Source organism: Anser anser (genome assembly GCF_964211835.1).
Source record: "Anser anser genome assembly, chromosome: 1".
Classification (NCBI taxonomy): Eukaryota; Metazoa; Chordata; class Aves; order Anseriformes; family Anatidae; genus Anser; species Anser anser.
The window spans coordinates 81,174,119-81,192,782 of record NC_139720.1 but is presented as its reverse complement, the minus strand read 5'-3'; the positions used below and the strand labels follow the sequence as shown (position 1 = coordinate 81,192,782).

General features: G+C 39.3%; 1 protein-coding gene across 1 annotated transcript in view; it reads right to left on the bottom strand.

Moving 5' to 3' along the window:
• The window catches only part of LOC310899744 (uncharacterized protein), a 71,159-nt gene that overhangs the window by 39,579 nt on the left and 12,916 nt on the right, over positions 1–18,664 (bottom strand). Inside the window, exons 2-3 of the mRNA XM_083836591.1 lie at positions 2,006–2,146; positions 80–267 (exon numbers count right to left, since the gene is read on the bottom strand). Of these exons, the coding sequence (XP_083692717.1) occupies positions 80–267; positions 2,006–2,078 (261 nt within the window). The 5' untranslated portion in view covers positions 2,079–2,146. The remainder of the gene's footprint in view (positions 1–79; positions 268–2,005; positions 2,147–18,664) is intronic.

Sequence of the window (18,664 nt, the reverse complement as noted above, 5' to 3'; positions counted from 1 at the left end):
ACAAGCCCAGTAACACTAGTTGGATAGGCGAGAATACGGAAAGAGAAGGCCTAACATAAGGACCAGGGGTAGCTCCTACCTTGGAGACAGCAGTGTCCACTCCCAACCAGGACTTCAAAACCCTCAGGAAGCCTTTCTGAGTCCTGTTTCCCTCTCGCACCAAGCCCATGCAGCAGCACACATGCTGGCACCAACCCAGCACCACGGCACAAGGCTTCTGCTTAGTGGCCCTCGGTAGGGACGTCCACCAGGTAAAAATCATTAGACCTGCCACCAACAAAGACAGTTTCAGAAACAGATGAAAATTTGGCACCAGCAAGAACCCTGCTGCAGCTGCATCTGACCAACCAGTCAGTGACAGGTCATCTGTAATTACCCTTAGAGCTTGCAGGAGCTATATGATTTATTTATTTATTTTCCCAAAAGTTTCCATAAGAACATCTAAAAGGTAAAATGCAAAACAAACTAAATTCTGCAGGGAGATTCATATTAGCTCCACTGACAAAGCCAAGAGGTTATAACTCCCAACAGAGTCAGATGCTGCAGTGAGAGGGAGGAAGAGGTGGTCTTCTCATGTCATTGAACAAGTGCAACTCATATTGGGACAGGTGAGTTAAAACTAGAGCTTGAGTTTCAGATCAGATATTATCGACCCTGTTCTGGTTTACTTGAAAACTAGGGGCTAAAATCTGCATGGCCAGGGATACATAGGTCAGCATAGAAGAAGGTGGCTTTACTGCTATCTTGGTCAAAATGACTCCCCAGCCAGGGCAAACACAAAAGGGTACGGGCAAAGGGTACAGACAAAAGGGTCAGGGGAGAGTGGTCGTGACTCAGATTCATTCTCTGATCTCTACCTGGGGCAGTGCTGGTATAATCCAGCTCTTAATATGCAAGTTACTGGTGGAGAATACTATAAATACGGAACATCAAAATGTCATTTGCACAGTCACTTTAAACAGATATGTCCTAGCACTCTCTTCCTCCTGTGTGGAAAAGATAATAATCTGTTAAACTTTATCCTGGAACCATATTTTCGCATTTTAATTAGAGACCCAACACATGCACTAAACACACCCTCAATAAAGGGCACACCTTCATAAAGTCAGTACAGCATGCTGCTGTAACCCAGCAAGGTCACTACCTGAGAGGAATTACCAACAAGGGAACTGGCTTACTGCCAGGACAACCGGCAAAGGTACCAGGGACCACTTCTGGAGGCCACTGCTGCTCTTGGCCAATGGAGATGTGCAGAGGCAATGTGCTGCCAATTATTTACACCAGTGTTCATCCGCAATAGAGCAAATTAATTTAACTGTCGTTTTTATTTCTTTCCAATGGAGGGCTGCTACTGGTCTGAACGCTAATTGCTGGGTGATTACTGGTGGTGGCTGTGCTGTGCAGGCAGCCTAATCCTTTCTTCCTCTTTTGAGCACTATCTCCCTCTGCTGTCATGCCACAGCTCTGCACTTTGACTGCAAAAGATGACTTCGAAAGCATAACCAAAAGAAGTAGAAAACTTGGACAAAATCCTTGTAAAATTTTTGCTTACTAGTAGTTTGTTTCATCAGAAATGCTTCAGTGTCAGGAAGGGTCAGTCCAAAACACTGGAGGCTTTCCAGTGGAAAATGCATAAATAAAGAACAGCTAGGAAATACATTTTGTTCTTACATAGCTCCCCAATCAGGTTTCCATTACTAGTAAGAAATAATAAGCAGTAACAGCTTCTTCTCTGGGAGGTAAGTAACATGAATTTCTAAGCAGCTTAGATCCTCTGAGGAGAAGAAAACATGAAAAGTTTTCTTAGCTTTTTGATGGAAAGAAAACATGGTGGAAATGTCTGTCCAAGGCAGCGATAATTCTTGCATGTCTTTGTATTTATACACAAAATGTGAGGACTCAGAAGGGCCAATCCTGAGCATGGTCTTTGAGGTCACCTAAAATAAAAAAAAAAAAAAAAAAAAAACAAAAAACACTTAAAATAAAGCTTGAATAAAGGTGTTACTCTGTTGCTTTTCATTGGCATGGATGCTTAAGTTCCTTGCAAGTTTGATCTTCGTTGCTACTTCAGATAGCATGTTAGCAACCTCTCCAAGAGACCCTGGTTTCTTTGTAGATTGGCAGAACTCCCAAGTCAATCTCAGCTCTGAAAGGTAAAGTGATGACACTGTTAGGATTTTGCTTTGATTGATATTTTTCCATCTTTTTGATGAGAAAATCCAAAAGTTCATTTCCTTCCATAAGCCCACAACGAGTTTGAAGCAGCAAAGTGATCTCACACTAGGTTTGCAGTGTCAATAGCTATTTTTATGTTCTCTGTACCCAGGTGGATGAACCATGACAATAAGGTCCCGAGTGATAAAAATGCGTATTAAATCACAGATTGCAGGCATGAGGCTACAGTCTTGATAGTCTGTTTTTCCAACTCAAAATGAGGTAGATTTTTTTTGATTACACTGCATTGAATTCTTGCAAGCATTATCCTAAGTTCTACTATGATTTAATAAGGACCAAAATTTATTCTTATTTGGTTATGAATCTTTCAAAACAGTCATTGTATGCATAGGAGAGCAGATTTTTTTTGATCTGGATAGGTTGGAGAGCTGGGCGATCACCAACCGCATGAAGTTCAATAAGAGCAAGTGCCGGGTCCTGCATCTGGGACGGGGAAACCCTGGCTGCATGTACAGACTGGGCGATGAGACGCTGGAGAGCAGCCTAGAAGAGAGGGATCTGGGGGTTGTGGTAGACAGCAAGTTGAATATGAGCCAGCAGTGTGCCCTGGCGGCCAGGAGGTCCAACCGTGTCCTGGGATGCATCAAGCACGGCATCGCTAGTAGGTCAAGGGAGGTGATTGTCCCGCTCTACTCTGCGCTGGTGCGGCCTCACCTCGAGTACTGTGTGCAGTTCTGGGCACCACAGTATAAAAAGGACATGAAACTGTTGGAGAGTGTACAGAGGAGGGCTACGAAGATGGTGAAAGGCCTGGAGGGGAAGACGTACGAGGAACGGCTGAGGTCACTGGGCCTGTTCAGCCTGGAGAAGAGGAGGCTGAGGGGGGACCTCATCACAGTCTACAACTTCCTCGTAAGGGGGTGTCGAGAGGCAGGAGACCTATTCTCCGTTAACACCAGTGACAGGACCCGCGGGAACGGGGTTAAGCTGAGGCAGGGGAAATTTAGGCTTGACATCAGGAGGGGGTTCTTCACAGAGAGGGTGGTTGCACACTGGAACAGGCTCCCCAGGGAAGTGGTCACTGCACCAAGCCTGTCTGAATTTAAGAAGAGATTGGACTGTGCACTTAGTCACATGGTCTGAACTTTTGGGTAGACCTGTGCGGTGTCAAGAGTTGGACTTGATGATCCTTAAGGGTCCCTTCCAACTCAGGACATTCTATGATTCTATGATTCTATGATTCTATGATTTTGACACTTGCTATTTAATGTACATATATACTTCAAATTATTCTCTTAAATGATCACTTAGTGCAAGACACAGTGAATGTTTTATTTACACTAGCAGTAGGTTAGGTATTGAAATTTTCATTATCCAAGTTTTTAAGATTGTTGAAAAAGTAGCGTCATGTTTTTCAGTCAGCTCCATTTTTTTATTACTTTTTTTTTTCTTTTTTAATGATGTCTAAATAGAAGCACTGGGAGAACATAACTCCGTAAAATTTAGGGCAGAGACTGGAGCAGAGATTCGGTATCATTCTGTAGCTCTGTGCTGTGTGCCATGCATCCTGCAATTAATTAATGATATCTGAAAGAGAGAAAAAAAAAATATTTCTTTGCATAACATTCCCACTTTGCATCTGACCAGTGTTCAGACAGCAGTGGCACTGTCCCGCTGGAGTTACAATGTAAAGTAATAAACCAGGGTTCAGTGTCAGACTAGAGAAACCTGACCCACAGAAATTAATCTGTCTGTGTGAATCCAGGAGAACATGGAATTTTCAAAATCTTCTGCCTTGCTGTGGATCCAATAGCTCTTTGGCAGAAGTCCGAACCCCATACAAGAGCCATCTCAGAACAGCTTCCTGAGGCTTCCGGTGCCTATATAAGATAATAATATTGTGCTCTTTCTGTCAGTATAACAATTGTATAGCTTTTAATTTGGGTAATGGTTGACAGGTTTAGCATTTTTATGTTTACTCCATTTCTATGTTTACTCCATGTACATAATTCCAGAAAAATATAAAACAACCAACAGAAGCAAAATAATTGCAATGTTTCTCCAATACGCACAGACCCAACATTTACATGCTACTAAATTAGTATGCTAATGATGTTACTGCTTTAATTAACCATGCTACTGTGCCTGTACTGGACTCTTTTCCAAGAACTGTTCAGGTTACTGCATAAGGCAAGGACACTGATTTTCTTTTAATTCTTTTTTTCTTTTTTTTTTCCCTTTATTGACAGGCCTGCCAAGTTCACAGAAGAATCAATAACCAAGGATATTCACATAGGATAAGATTTACAATGCATGTTTCACAGACAGTAACAACTGGGACCTCACAGCACTTACTGAAACCAGCAAAATGACAATTGATAAGTCCTCCAGTGCATCCATGTTAAGACATTCTGTCTTTAGTAATTAAAAACTAGGTAATCTCACTGTGTGAAAAGCACACCATAAAATCAGCTCCACTTAGTAGTGTAACTTGACATGCTGACTTTTTACATCAGCTGTTATGTCCTCAAAGCCAGATTCCGGCCCCTGTATGCTACGTAGCACCTTGCTCAATAAAGAGCGTATTCAAATCAAATAAAGGAGAGTAATGTGCTATTCACTGTTTGTATTCTTCTCAAGTGTTCCTTCTTGCTTTTCCTACAGTTTCTTTTACTCAGTATTATACGTGTGATGGTCTGATAATCCACTAATTACACACAAACAAAATATTTTTTTCACTTAGTTATTTTTATCTTAGACATAAATTTAGTACTAACTATATTTCTTTTTCAATTATTTGAGCGTATTTAAGCAAATATGCCTGCTGTCTGCAAAGAAGCCAAGTTTTCTGTTGTGCACTAATAGCTCTGCAAGGTCTAGAGATCACTGAGCACAAGGATTCCTTGGGCATTCAGACTGTAATGTATCCAATGAAATTGATTGTATTTCTTCCTATACTCCAAAAATATTCTTAGCCTTCTGTCAAAATCTGAACAAGCACATTGAAACAAGGAATCCTTTCCATATTTTTCATATATGTGTTTGTACTGACTTCATGCAGCAACTTTTATGCAAAGAAATACTGAAGAAAAAAAAAGGAACTAACCTTATCATAGGTTACTACATGTAGGAAGTATTATAAAAATTATTAATTGCTTGGCTCTCTTCCTTCTCTGTCATATTTCCCTCAGGTCTCTGTTCTGTGCTCAAGGCCATTATTTGATGGGGGAGGTATAAAGTCATAACAGACTGATGTAAATTTCCTTTGAGATGTCTTATATATCACAGATACCACAAGGGAGATGAAACAGCAATTTTGTACCCTTTCATAAGTACGGATGGAAGAAACGCTTCATCTAAAGAGAACTAAACGGATGCCAGTTCTCTAATTGAGGCCAGTATAGTATATGATTCTTCAGGTAAATCTTTGATAACACTTATTGCCTTTCTCAAGACCCCTTCTGGAAGGAGGGCTTGTAATTCTGAGGAGGAAATGAACAACTCCGAAACTGAAGGAGATAAAGAAGATGTGTATGTCAAGATTCTTAGACATGTTCCATCAGTGTACTGAATTTTATGTCTCTGCTAAATTAAAATCAGAAACTCATTACAGATATGGAAACAGGAAAGCAGCTCTGGCAGTCACTTTTTAAGATCACCATCAGCCTCTGAAGAGTTCAGAAATGTTTTACCAATCTAGTGTGGATACCTGAGTTGTTGGCAAGAAAAGGTGCAGATCTAGAACTCTGACAGGGATATTTTTAGTATCATGGCTTTCCTAAGCATGCCAGGAAAACCACTCATTGATCTTTAAAAGCTTAATTAGAAATTTACCTGGACAAGTTTACAGAAGATGATAAAAACCTGGGGAGAATTCATTTCACAAATACTATAATAAAACAACAGTGCAGGTGAACATGTTCTATACAATAAGTGAGTTCATGCCCAATATCCATTTCATCTCCACATATTGCCTTTAGAAATCACCTATTATTTAGCACAATTTAATAAACTTTTTATAAAACACCAACTAAGTACCATTCAAAAATATTTCTGACTTAACTACAGTGTCTAACTTTTGATGAGCAGCATGTTTGTGCCTTTGAACTGGTACTAAAGAATTTCACCATCCACATTAGAAATAAAGCAGATCCCATGCAGATGCAAGTCTACTGCAGACAAGGGAGGTACCCTGCTTCTTAACACCAGTCAAGGTTCTATCCCAGAAACAATTTAGGCTTTGATTCATTTATAATTGTCACAGCTGTTTTCAGTTGAGCCAATTCATTTGAATAAATTCATAAGGGGGAATGACACTGCTATCCTACAGCTATCTTGAAATTGGGTAATAAATATCAACTTTGGTGCACCATTCAACCCTGTTAAAATTGTATAGCACTGCTCAATAGGAAAAGAATCTGCAGAAATCCAGTTCTTGTTCAAAAGTGACCAAGAAGCTGCTTATGTGTAGTTTTTGCTCATGGCAATTCAATCAGTAAAACAAAAATATCTTTGCTCAGCTAACTAGTAACTTACCCTTGATGGGAGGGATTGTTGTATATTCAGTATACACAGAGATAATCACAGTGTTTTGCTGTCAAAATCAATGGTAGTAAATTATGAGCAGACCAAAGCTAAGGATGAGAATGAATATCAAAGTCTAAGTGGGTTAATACTGGCTGAAACATAGAAAGGAGGAGAACTACACAGTAACTTAAAATAGAGCATCAGGAATTGATGAGGAATGAGTTGGGGAGCCAGGAAAGTGTCTCAATAGATGAAGTTGGCATAACTAATTATTGAGCTACATAATCAAGATGATAAAATATATATGTATGGTTCCTGGAGAATGGGTTTCCCAGAATTTTGTGTGCTATTGATTTTTATTTCACTCTAAGTGACATTTGGTTTTCTAAACTGCTTTCACTGAGACACTGTAGTGGTAAAATCAGAATTGGCTGGTGGGGAAAAAAAAAAAAGGTGATGCACTTCATATGACAGCGAAATGGACCATATAAGCACTTGCACAGGCAGAAACTGGCAATGTTGCAGATGTTCTTAAAATTTCAAGGGTCAGGCTCCACCAACACATTTAATCCTATTAATTTCAGTGGGAGTCTTCACTGATAAAGATACTAATCAGGAAAACTGTGGAGAACAGCAACCAACCTTTAAAGGGTGACACTACTATAAGACTTCTGGGACTATTACAGGGCCATTATAACAGTTCTAATACATTTATCTTTCTTGGTATATAACATTTTTTAAAATTACTTTACCTTATATTTTTGAGGTCTTAGCCCTATATATTTTCAATCTCAAAATTAATCTTTTGTACTAAACATTTTCACTGTCTGATGCTGAACTGTAGAGGACTATCGTATCTCCATCTTCAAGACATACTTTCAAAATGCTGATAATACTGTATGATAAGACTGTCATATATAATTACCATGCTAGCAGTTATGAGGACGTTGCTATCTGATTCCTTTAGGTCTTAAATATATGACCATAATGTTTGGAAACAGCTGTCCATCAACAAATCTGCTTATCAACATCTATGTGGAAGAGTTTTAATACATTCTCTCAATGTTTGCAAACTAATATTATCTGCTGCCTTTTCTGTAGCACACAAGGGCCAGCCTAACTGCCAATCCATGCTCTAATCCTAGTGAGACCTGAGAAGAAAAAAACTTACTGCCCCGTCTAGAAAGAGTGAAGGTCAAGCTAATCAATCTAAAATAAAAATGACACTACATGAAAATGCTCACTTTGTCTGAATCCATAATCATTCGTCCCTAATAGAACACTGATCTCCTGCTTTCCCCTTCAAAAATCAAGTCTTATCACTGTTTCTAGGAAAGAACTTGCAGCTCTGTTATAATCAGTTGATGAAATATCCTCCCAGTTTATTCAGTGCCTGTACTTCATCCCATTCCATACAAAATACCACATTCCCTGCAGTGTGGCATATCATCTATTTCAGTCACACTGCTAACATTTTCTCCATTTTCTGTGAGCCTGTCCTGCAGGAATCTGAGCTTGTCAGTGTATAACAGACAGGCAGCCCCCAAGTTCTCAGGCTTTTAATAAAGTAGTTACTCAGAACACCGAGAAAATCAATTATTTTAGAAATGCATTAAATAAAGAAAAAAAAATAGTTACATTTTTACAGCTAACTCCTTAACTGGTGTGAATTAGCAAAGAGCAATTGACTTTGTGTTAATTCAACCCTCACTGGCCTTAACAGGGTAATGCTAACTGGGGATCTGACCCTGACCAGCCAATCCTCTGGAAGCTGAAGAACCTCATTTAAAAAGGAGCAGCATTCTGAAAGACGTTAAGTTCCAATTAAGTTCCAAAAAAATGTCATGAAGGGAGGTAGCTGTGTGGAGAGATGACTGCCACAGTGGGACAGCTGTAGTAGAATTTACTCATTAGGCTACAGCAAGTAATTCACATGGGAGAAACTATGTATGTTTCATCCCAGAGCAAGTATTTCATTAAAGACCTTCTTAGGTCCAAATGAATCCAATCACCAGGCTTGAAGCCTGGGAAACCAGACTTCACATGTTTTACCACCTGCAGACCTGCTTCCTGTGTTACCTTCTCATTATTTGTTTTGATCAATAAAGCTTAGCTCACACTAGCTACCATGAAAAACATCCTTCTATATGGGTTCTTCCTTACTGTTCTCTGAAACATCATCCCTGTGGGGGTCCAACACATCTTCCATCCATGCTATAGTTGCTAACAAAAGCCTTTTCTGTTTTCAGCATTTTTGGTGGGTTTTGAAATATATTTCTATAACACTGAAGTCCTGGCTTGGCAATTTATGAAGAGCTTCTTTAAAATCCAGATATATTATGAACTGTCAATGTCAATCTTGAGTGCAATCTTATCAAAAAACTTGAGGTTAATTAGGAAGGATCCTTCTAAATCATCCTAGATCATCCTTCTAAATCCATGTAAGCTTAACATAATAATTGAGAGTTGAGATCAATTACTCATGTTATGTCAAGGGTATGAACTTACATGGTAATGATTCAGTGCTTGGCCTGAAGGTTCAAAAGTTAAGGTCAAAAAGCATGCCAAATATGCATTTAAAATTTTTTGAAGTCACAAGTTGGAATCAGGACAGGGGGAAGGGGGAAGTTTGGTGTATAGGACTAATGGCTATGGTGCATACTGATCTGAAACTTTGAGGCCAAGTTCAAAATACATTGTAATAGCAAATACAGAGAGAAGCTGGGAATTACTGAGTCTGAAAAGAGGATTGGCAATAGTTTAGAAGCATTTTCATATATTCAGAAGTACCACTTCACAAACAAGAACAAATGTATCTTGTTTTCCCAGTTGATTAACAACTTTAACTAGAGTAAGGCCCTCTGTCCTATGCAGGGCATGAGACATTTGTTGTGCCACAGACTGTCATTAACATGACACTGACCCTCCCTTCCAAGTACGATCTTCATAACACTCTCCAGTCCTCTGGAAACACACTGCCACTCCTACTTTAATCATATCAAGACAAGGAGAAAAGGAGAGTCCTAAAGCAGTCTTGCTCACTCTGGAAGACAACAACAAGAAAAACAAACAAAAGAAGAGATTGGAAAAGACTCATCTTGTTTCCTGTTATTATACTTTTTTTTAATTTTTTCACTTTTTTTTTTTGGGGGGGGTGGAGAGGGGGGAGGTGGGTCTTTTTACTGAAGTTATTTATTTATTTTTCTTATTTTTAAAGAAAAACCCACATACTGTAAAAACATATTATTGCCAATACTCTTGAAGGAACTGCCTCCCAAGACTGGACTGGATGTGTATGAATATATCTTTCTAATTGAGACTTAAGTCAGGAATAAAATCTTCAGGAAGGGGATACAAAACTATAACATTACTTAAAGCCTTATATATGTCACCAGACTGCAGCTGGGATTTTCACTGTCTTAAGCAGGCTCTGTAGACTTATTCTGTAGGTCAGAAGAGATAAAGGATTTCTGGTAGGGGATTCATCCCAAACCTCTCAGTTTCCTGTGCCTAATTTCTCCCATCCTAAGAATGGGATGATCTAAAAGGGAGATTGTGAGACTTGTGACCCTGAGTGGATCTCTCCACTGATATAATGCAGTCTACAGTAAGAGATCAAAAACAGACTTGAACAAACTAGCTCAATTACCAGGAGCAATACAAATGTGTTAGCTCAGCCTGCATTCCACCATGGTAATTTGCATAGCTGACAAATTCCTGTTTCACAGAGCACTGCACTGACAGGGCTACACTGTCCTGGTACCAGGTGAAGTAAACCGTCCCTCCAAGGTAGCTCAGGACTCTCTAATGGCAATGTAGTGTTGACATAACCTTTAAAGAGTGAGGTGTTTCAGTTCTGCAGCATACAGGGACCATATGGCAAGATAAGTACATGTGAGACTTGTGGAATATTTAGAATTTTTGCAATCATATGCTAACCTTTCTGCACATGAAGACTTCTGGTGAGCATTCCCTGGAAGCTTCTCCCTCAGTATGCTCACAAAACCCGTGTAACCTGAGGCCACTACCTCAAAGAGCATTATGGCTACAGGAAGTTTGTCAACTCCGTTATTATGTGTAGGCACCTATGGCTAGAAATTTCAATGAGCTAACTTCCACATTGCACATTATGAATACAGGCTGCCACACAAGAACCCAGACTTATGACCAAGTAACTGCATGCCAGCTGTGCCGATGTGGCTCTTGGTTTGTGCATTCCCAGCCATATAACAGGTTTACCTTTGCATTTGCCATAAACTAGGAATGCATACAGTGATGGCACAGCTGATACCATGTAATTCATCAATACACAGTAGCTTCATCATGTGTTCGCACTGTAGGGAGCATGGAGAATGAAAGAAATACACTGTGAAGAAAAAGTGGTACAAGAGTGAGAACAGGAACAAGGGATAAATGAGGAAAGAGAAGAAAAGAAGCATACTGTGTCAAGAAAGAAGTAGGGCAAGTGATGAATATTTCCTAGTAACCCCCCTCTGAAGCAACATCTAAGGAGCTCTTGATCCTCAGAGGTGTATTTTCTGTTTCTTTTTGCCCTACAGATCTAGTCATGGTATAAAATTCATGTCTTCATTTCCCAACCTATTACTTCAAACCATATAAATGCTTAAATATTTAGAACAATAACTCAGACAAAGCAAAGCTCTGAAAAGCCTTTTTGGATATCCAGAAAATAAATTTATAAAACTGCTATGTGAAATCCTTTTTGAGCCTATATACTGTTGGTAACATTGCAAATCCTCAGTCTATAGCTTGGCTCACTAAAGACCTCAAGCAGGTATTTATTAGAATAGAGCCACCTTACTCTGTAGAGTAACTGTATTTTCTCAGCAATCGGCTACTGCATGTAAAACCATTATGCATATCCTTTGCAATTAGGCTAAATCTGTAGATTACTGGCTTCTTTGTCAAAGTTCCTCAAAATCAGATGTATGTTGTTATCTACTAACTCAGCATTTGCCAGCCTATGGCATGATTTGTTATTTAGGTCTACAAAACAGTTTTTGAGTGCCATCCCATGCTAACACTTGACAGCTACTCAAGACCTATGTGAGGGCTGTGTTGGACAGCTATTGCAATGATTCTTTGCCATTTTCCCTGACCATTACTATCCCTTACTCTTACAGTTTCTGAGAGACTAGACAGAGAGGCAATTTTTCCTTCCAAAATAGGAAACAGTGCATTGTCAATCTGAGCTGACCATTGTGCCTGCTCACAAGGCTCTTTTAGGCATGACAGTGCACTAAGTGACCTTTTCCTGGTAGCAACACAATACTGTAACAAAGTCCCTGGGCCTCCTGGAAAGCCAATATGCCATCACCCACTATTCTGACCAGGCCTTCTTGCCACATTTACTATGTGGAATAAAGGTTGTGTTACTTCTCTGCAAATTTGCCAGACATGCTACAAGTATGTGCCAGCATGTTTAAGTGGAAGAGTCTATACTGTGACGCTTGACCTGTAAAGATACAGCTGGTCTTATTTCCTTTAATAAGGTCAGTTGTGATACAGTCACAACGTTTTCACATGTTCTTTCCCTGGCATCTATTCCAAACACCCTTCAGAAAACAAGTCCCATTACTCACTCTACAACCATTTCTGGCTTCCAGAGTTGTACTGCCACATTACCAATTACCTAGAGCCTTAGGTTCAAGACGGATATTTTGATGCTAGAAGTACCATCAGAACTGTGCTCCATTCCATTGCTTCTAGAGTGGATTTTGACACTAGTTTAATAATGGTTGACTCACAAATCAAAGATTGTCCTTGAGAAAACTTTCTGCAGAGTTGACAGACAGCTAGCATACTCTATGACATCTTCTTCTGTATTAATTGGCAAGAAGCCTGAGACAGTTTGAACAACACTGTTCGCAACATACCCAGCTTAGCCAAAACTCATTAAGTGTCGTCTTCTCTTGTGTGTTTTGTGAAGTCCACCCTTGATGGGCAGCAGTTATGCTAAGATTAAAGATCACCAAATACCTTTAATGTACCACTCAAATTGTATTTCTCAGCTGCTTATATATTGGTGAATATTCTGCTGCTTTATCAGATGAACAATGAAGATATAATTGCTGTTCTTCAGCTTCTGAACGTTGGTAAGGACTTGCTCTGAAACACATTTCATGGGATGATAATTTCAGCAAAATGTGAGACAGTTGCCAAAAGATGCTCAAGTTCATGACTACATTGACTCCGGTTGCTACTGAAAGATTCCTCCCTGTTGAACAATGTAAGACATATTCATCTTTGATCAATTTGGATTATATTTTTATAGAATTATGCTGGATTTTGTCCTGGGAGTCTCACTGATTTGCAAAGCAATCAGTTAGTTTAAACTCCATTCACAGTTAACTTAGGAGCACTGCTGACTTACAGCACTACAGATTTGAAGGAGAATGCATTTTTTCAAAAGCAGAATGTATTTTTTCAAAAATGGATGTTGCATCTTTCCTCCTCCAAGGACTTTGCTTTATTTTTAAAGTTACTGAAGTGTTCAGCTACTGTAATATTTGCTAACAAATCAAACTGGTTTAATTGCTTTAATATTGCCAAACAACAACCACTACCCTACTTTCAGACGTTTCCAGAAGTAAAGTTCCCTGCCTAGGTCAGCCAGTTCATGATAGAGGGTCCTCATGCAAAAACATCCTTCTTGGTAAAGAATAGGTGCCAGATCTTGGCCTGATAATTTGATCTTTTTTTTTTTTTTTTCCCCTAAATTTAAAAAATAAAGTAAAAACATTTTTGGAATCGGTATTTGTGAAATATTCCCACACTGGGCTTACATGCTTCTGTGACTTACAGCATTTGTATTCAAGCAGCAACTGAGTAACAATTTAAATAATAATGTGAAGAATATCAAGACTGATATTCAAAACTGTTAAAGCTGGTTGACACAGCTCAACAGGTTTAGGGAAGGATAATAGTTCACAATAGGGACTTAAGAATAAGATACATTTCAGCAACAGAAGTGGATGGATTGGCCTTATATAAACTCTGTGTCTGATAATACACAGGACAACAACAGATGAACTGGGGGAGTGAAGAGGAGGGAGTACATTCTGTCAGAAGGATTTGCTCTAGCATTCTTACTTTTACTATTTTTGCTATCACAAATTTCCCTCTCCTCCTGCCCTCCCATCTACAGGCCAGCTAGGGTGAGAAGTAACTATAGGAGACATCACATCGATAACTCTAAATTCACTTTTTTTTTTTTTTTTTGTTAGGAAAGTAACATGAGCCTGGTCCTTCACTCAATGAGTCTACACTAATTAATATCGGTCAAGGCCACCCCTTGAGCATCATTCACACACAGTGATCCTACTAGTGGTAAATAAGGAGAATAATTAAATGAGTGCTCAAATGCTATGAAAATGACAGGTGAAAGCAGGCTGCTTGAGGTATCAGAGGAAGTATTTTTGCTTTGACTGGCTAAATCATGGAACAGAGATATAAAAAACAGCTACATGACATCTGAAGCAAAACTTGCCAAGAAATGGACACGATTCAAGAACAGACAAGTCAAGATGTACAATATGAAAAGGATTTCAGCCAAATATGAGTAGCTCAAGAAGAGCCAGAAAGCATGACAGAGATTATTAAAATGAGATTTGACAAGGATCTTCAATACACACCACCTTTTTCAGTAGCTGATATGAGTCCTGTCAAAGCCAAGTAGCAATGGGCCTTCTTCACCATATAGCTCAGAAGGTCCTCACTCCCAGCATCAGCAGGCTGACACAAAGTGCCCACGGAGCTTATCAAGTTTATCAGCCAGTTTGAAAATGAGTCAGGTTGGAAGGAAAATCAGAAAGGGGAAGATGGTGTTACTAAAATTGTTCTTAAGTAACTAAACTGAGAAAAGAAGAGAGGAAGAGAAAACATAATTGTTTTAATAATACAAGCATTGTTGTTGTTTTGTTTTTAGAAATAAAGGACTTTCTAGGTGTTAGAGTAATTAATTAACAAGAGGCAAAAAAGAATTAGTTGAGGTTAGTAGCTGCATTCACCAGTCAATTTGAGTTGTACACAAAAGCAACAACCAAGATGCAGTTTAAAAATTGTACACAAGATGGCATGAGGATGCTCCACCAGAATTAGCTTAGTATTTGGTGCACCAACCCCAATGCCCTTACATGACTCTACTGTTGGAAACATACAAGGACAGGAGCTTAAAGAATAAGCTGTTTACTCAGAGCTGTACCATGGTTTACAAACATACATACAGTAATATCCTGAATCTACCTTGACCTTTTAACCAAGAGGCTCTGTTCTGTTTGAGAGATCCAAACTTGTCATTTGCAAGCACAGCTAACCCCAAATTGTGTGTGGTCTACAGGTTTTAAGAATGCCCTGCTGAAAGCAGAACCAAGGGTTATGCTAGGCAGAGTCCTGGGTGTGAAAAGCACAATATATTTTGAAATTATTAATAGCCTCATGAAATAATTTTGAGAATCAAGTAGAGCAAAGTGGACATGAAAATAATTGACTCACACTAAGATTAAACTTGGAAAATAACACCCAAGAAGAAATATTAATAAATAATAAATAATAATGGAAGATAATAAATCTTCTTAATAAAGAAGAAATATTACATACAAAAGACTCAGCTTTAACTACAGATAAAGCTTCCAAACAATGCCAATTGTAGTGCTTCTGCTAAGCTCAGACAAGAACCACAGATTCACATAGAACAACTGGGGCAGGAAGGCATTTCTTGAGATCACATAAGCCAACCCCTGCTCAAAGCAGGGTCACCTACAGAAAGTTGCTCAGGGTCCTGTATATCTCCACAGACTCTCTGGGAAGCCTCTTCCAGTGTTCGACCACCTTCACAGTAGAAAAGTTCTTATGTTAACTGGAATTTCCCAAGTTTCAGTTTCTGCCCATTGCCTCTCGCCCTGTCACAAGGCACCACTGAGAAGAGTCTAACTCCCTCTTCCATCAGGTGTTTACACACATTTTCCAGATCCTCCTGAGCCTTAGGAAGCATCTGTAAGCCTTCACTACTCCAGGCTGAACAGTCCCAGCTCTCTCAACCCCTCTTCATGTGACGGATGCTCCAGTCTCTTGATCATCTTTGTTGGCACACTCCAATATGTCCCTCTCTCTCTAGTACTGGGGAGTCCATCACTGGACCCAGCACTCCAGATGTCTCATCAGGACCAAGCAGAAGAGACAAAATCACCACCTCTGGTCCTAATGAATACCAGGAGGCTGTTGGCCTTCTTTGCAACAAAGATGCATTCCTAGTTCCTCGTTGGTCTGATGTCCACCAAGACCCAAGTTCTTTTTCTGCTATGCTGCTTTCCAACTGGTTGGCCCCCAGACTGCACAAGTGCCTGTGGTTATTCTTCCCCTGGTGCAGGACTTTGTTGAACTTCATAAGATTATTGTTGGCCCATTTCTCCAGCCAGCTGAGGTCCCTCTGGCTGCAAGCACATGTCTATCGACAGCTCCTCCCAGCTATGTATCACCTATAAACTTGCTGATAGTGTACTCTGCCCCATCGTCCAGGTCATTAATGAAGATGTTAAAGAGCACTAAACCCAGGACTGACCCCCTGGTGTACAACACTAAGGACTGTCCTCCAGCTGGACTTTGCACCACTAATTACATGAAAGAAGAATGTACCAGTAAACAGTTACACTTCAGTCAGCATTGGAAAGTCAGCATCACTGTTACTTTGGAAGCATCTTTGAAAGACACCTGGTTTCTACGGTCATTGTTTTAGGTGGGAAGACTGGAAAAAAAATGAAACTAATGTCCTCAAATATCAATTATGTCGGACTAGATGCGGTAAAGATAAATGACAATGTCAGGATTTGTGAAAAATAAAAATAATAAACACAACTGGATTGTTAATAGAATACTGAGCACAAGCATGTGGGGACTGTCTTTTATCTCAGAAAATGCTAAGCTTTCAAGAGAAACAAGTATGTCCTCTATAGTTTTAGACAGTAATAAATTTGTTGGTTATTCACCAGATAGTCGTTTTCTCCAAAAACGATTATCTCTATAGTCAGATTAAATGAAAAGACTTGAAGACCTCAGGAAACATATGGATTTTATAATAAGACCAAAAACATCAAGTGACTTATTCACATTTAATTCCCAGCAAGGATTATAAATTTCATAGAAAAAATAAGGTTATTAACTACAGCAACATAATTTTCCATGTTCATCAGTGAACTGTGTAAAACATCTGAAGAGAAACTTGCTACAGAGGAGATTGCAGGCCAGCTACATTGAGAAATCTTGTGCTGTCCTTCCCTACCTATCCTTTAATAAGCTCTGCTTCACATCACTGAAACATAAAATATACGTGTTGTTATTTAATCACTTAGGAAATATTTGTAATTGGAGATGAAGGAGAGGAAAACTTGTAGGAAGACCAGTACACACAAAGTCAAGAAAAGTAGGATGAAAATGAAATCAAAATGCAAAAGCACCTTACCCTACCCTATTATTTTCATTGCGCTTAACAGCATAGGTTAAGAACACCCTAATGTCCTTGACTTGCGAGTGTGGTTTTGTGAAATTTGGACATCAGTGACAAAGCCAGTTTATGGAGTTTCCACCTCCCCATTTCCATTGCCTCATCCCCACTTCATACCTATTCCTTGAGTACCTCAGTTGTGCTGATACCTGGGTGTGTTTCAAAACCCTTTCTAACCCAGAACCAAACAAGGTTGTTTCACTCAGTCCCGAGGAACTGCAGCAACACTCCTGGCTCTACTGAGGGGTCAGTGCTGAGGCAGAGTTAGGGAAAGGTGGGAACTTAAGCTAAGACTATGCTTATAAAGCTAAATCTTAAGTATCAACTGTATTGGCTAATGTTTGTAACAGAAATCTGGTCAACAAAAGACTTCAGATACTGGGTGTCAGCTCAACTTTAAAAGGCAACTAAAGTAAGACCCAACCTAAAACCTCTGAATACCAGTCTCTGCCCAGCATTTGCCTCAGACAGGAAAGTCTCTTTGTAAGTCATGCATGAGGTGACATCAGTTATTACCTAGCCATTTCTATAGCTTGAGGCACAAATAGTACTACCAACCACAAACTCCCACTTCTCAAAGATTTCCTGAATTAGGAGTACCATTAAAGAATCCATTAATCTTTACTTTGATTTCATACTTCGCTGAAGATTGGATATTACTTAATGATTGGTTTGTGAAAGGTAGCAATCCAAAACTTAGAAAAATTTATGTATCATACCCTTGCCAATCAAAACACAATGGCAAGACAGAACTGGAGCAAACCTTTCTTCAGTCACCCATTATATTTGAATAAAGCAATAATTTAGTGGGATATCTAAGCAGCTTGTCATACTTAACATTATAATTACTCTTTAATAAAAGCCTGGATAAAAGTGATATAACTAAGCACAGCATACTCCTATTTCTGTTGAAGGTTAAAAAAAAAAAAAAAAGTCAATTTGACTTAATAACAGCACAAGAACACCTGAAGAACACCTGATTTCTGTCAGAGTTACCTACTCTCATATTTAGGCATATACCTGTTGCTCTTGAATTTGCTGTCTCTCCAGGGAATATCAGCATGAAGAAAGCATGAATGAAGGAATGAGTAGAGGTCTGCCTTCATTTCAGAAAGTGTGACTAGTATATTTGAACCAGGAAAAGGTACAATATAATTGGCTAAAGATACTGGTAAGCACCAACACAGAAACAAGAAAAAAATAAATAAATTGAAGGAATCGTACCTTAAAGCAAGTTCCCAGAAACCAATACTCTACAAGGCTGCTCCCAGGGGAAGATGATTTATGTAACTCGGGGTTTGAGACAAAAGTATTATTGTAGGCTGTTGTCTCGTGCAACATAAGGGAGTCCTCCAGGCAACCTGCTCCAGTTTTCACAGAATCATAGAATAGTTTGTGTTGGAAGGAACCTTAAAAACCATTGAGTTCCAACTCCCTGCCATG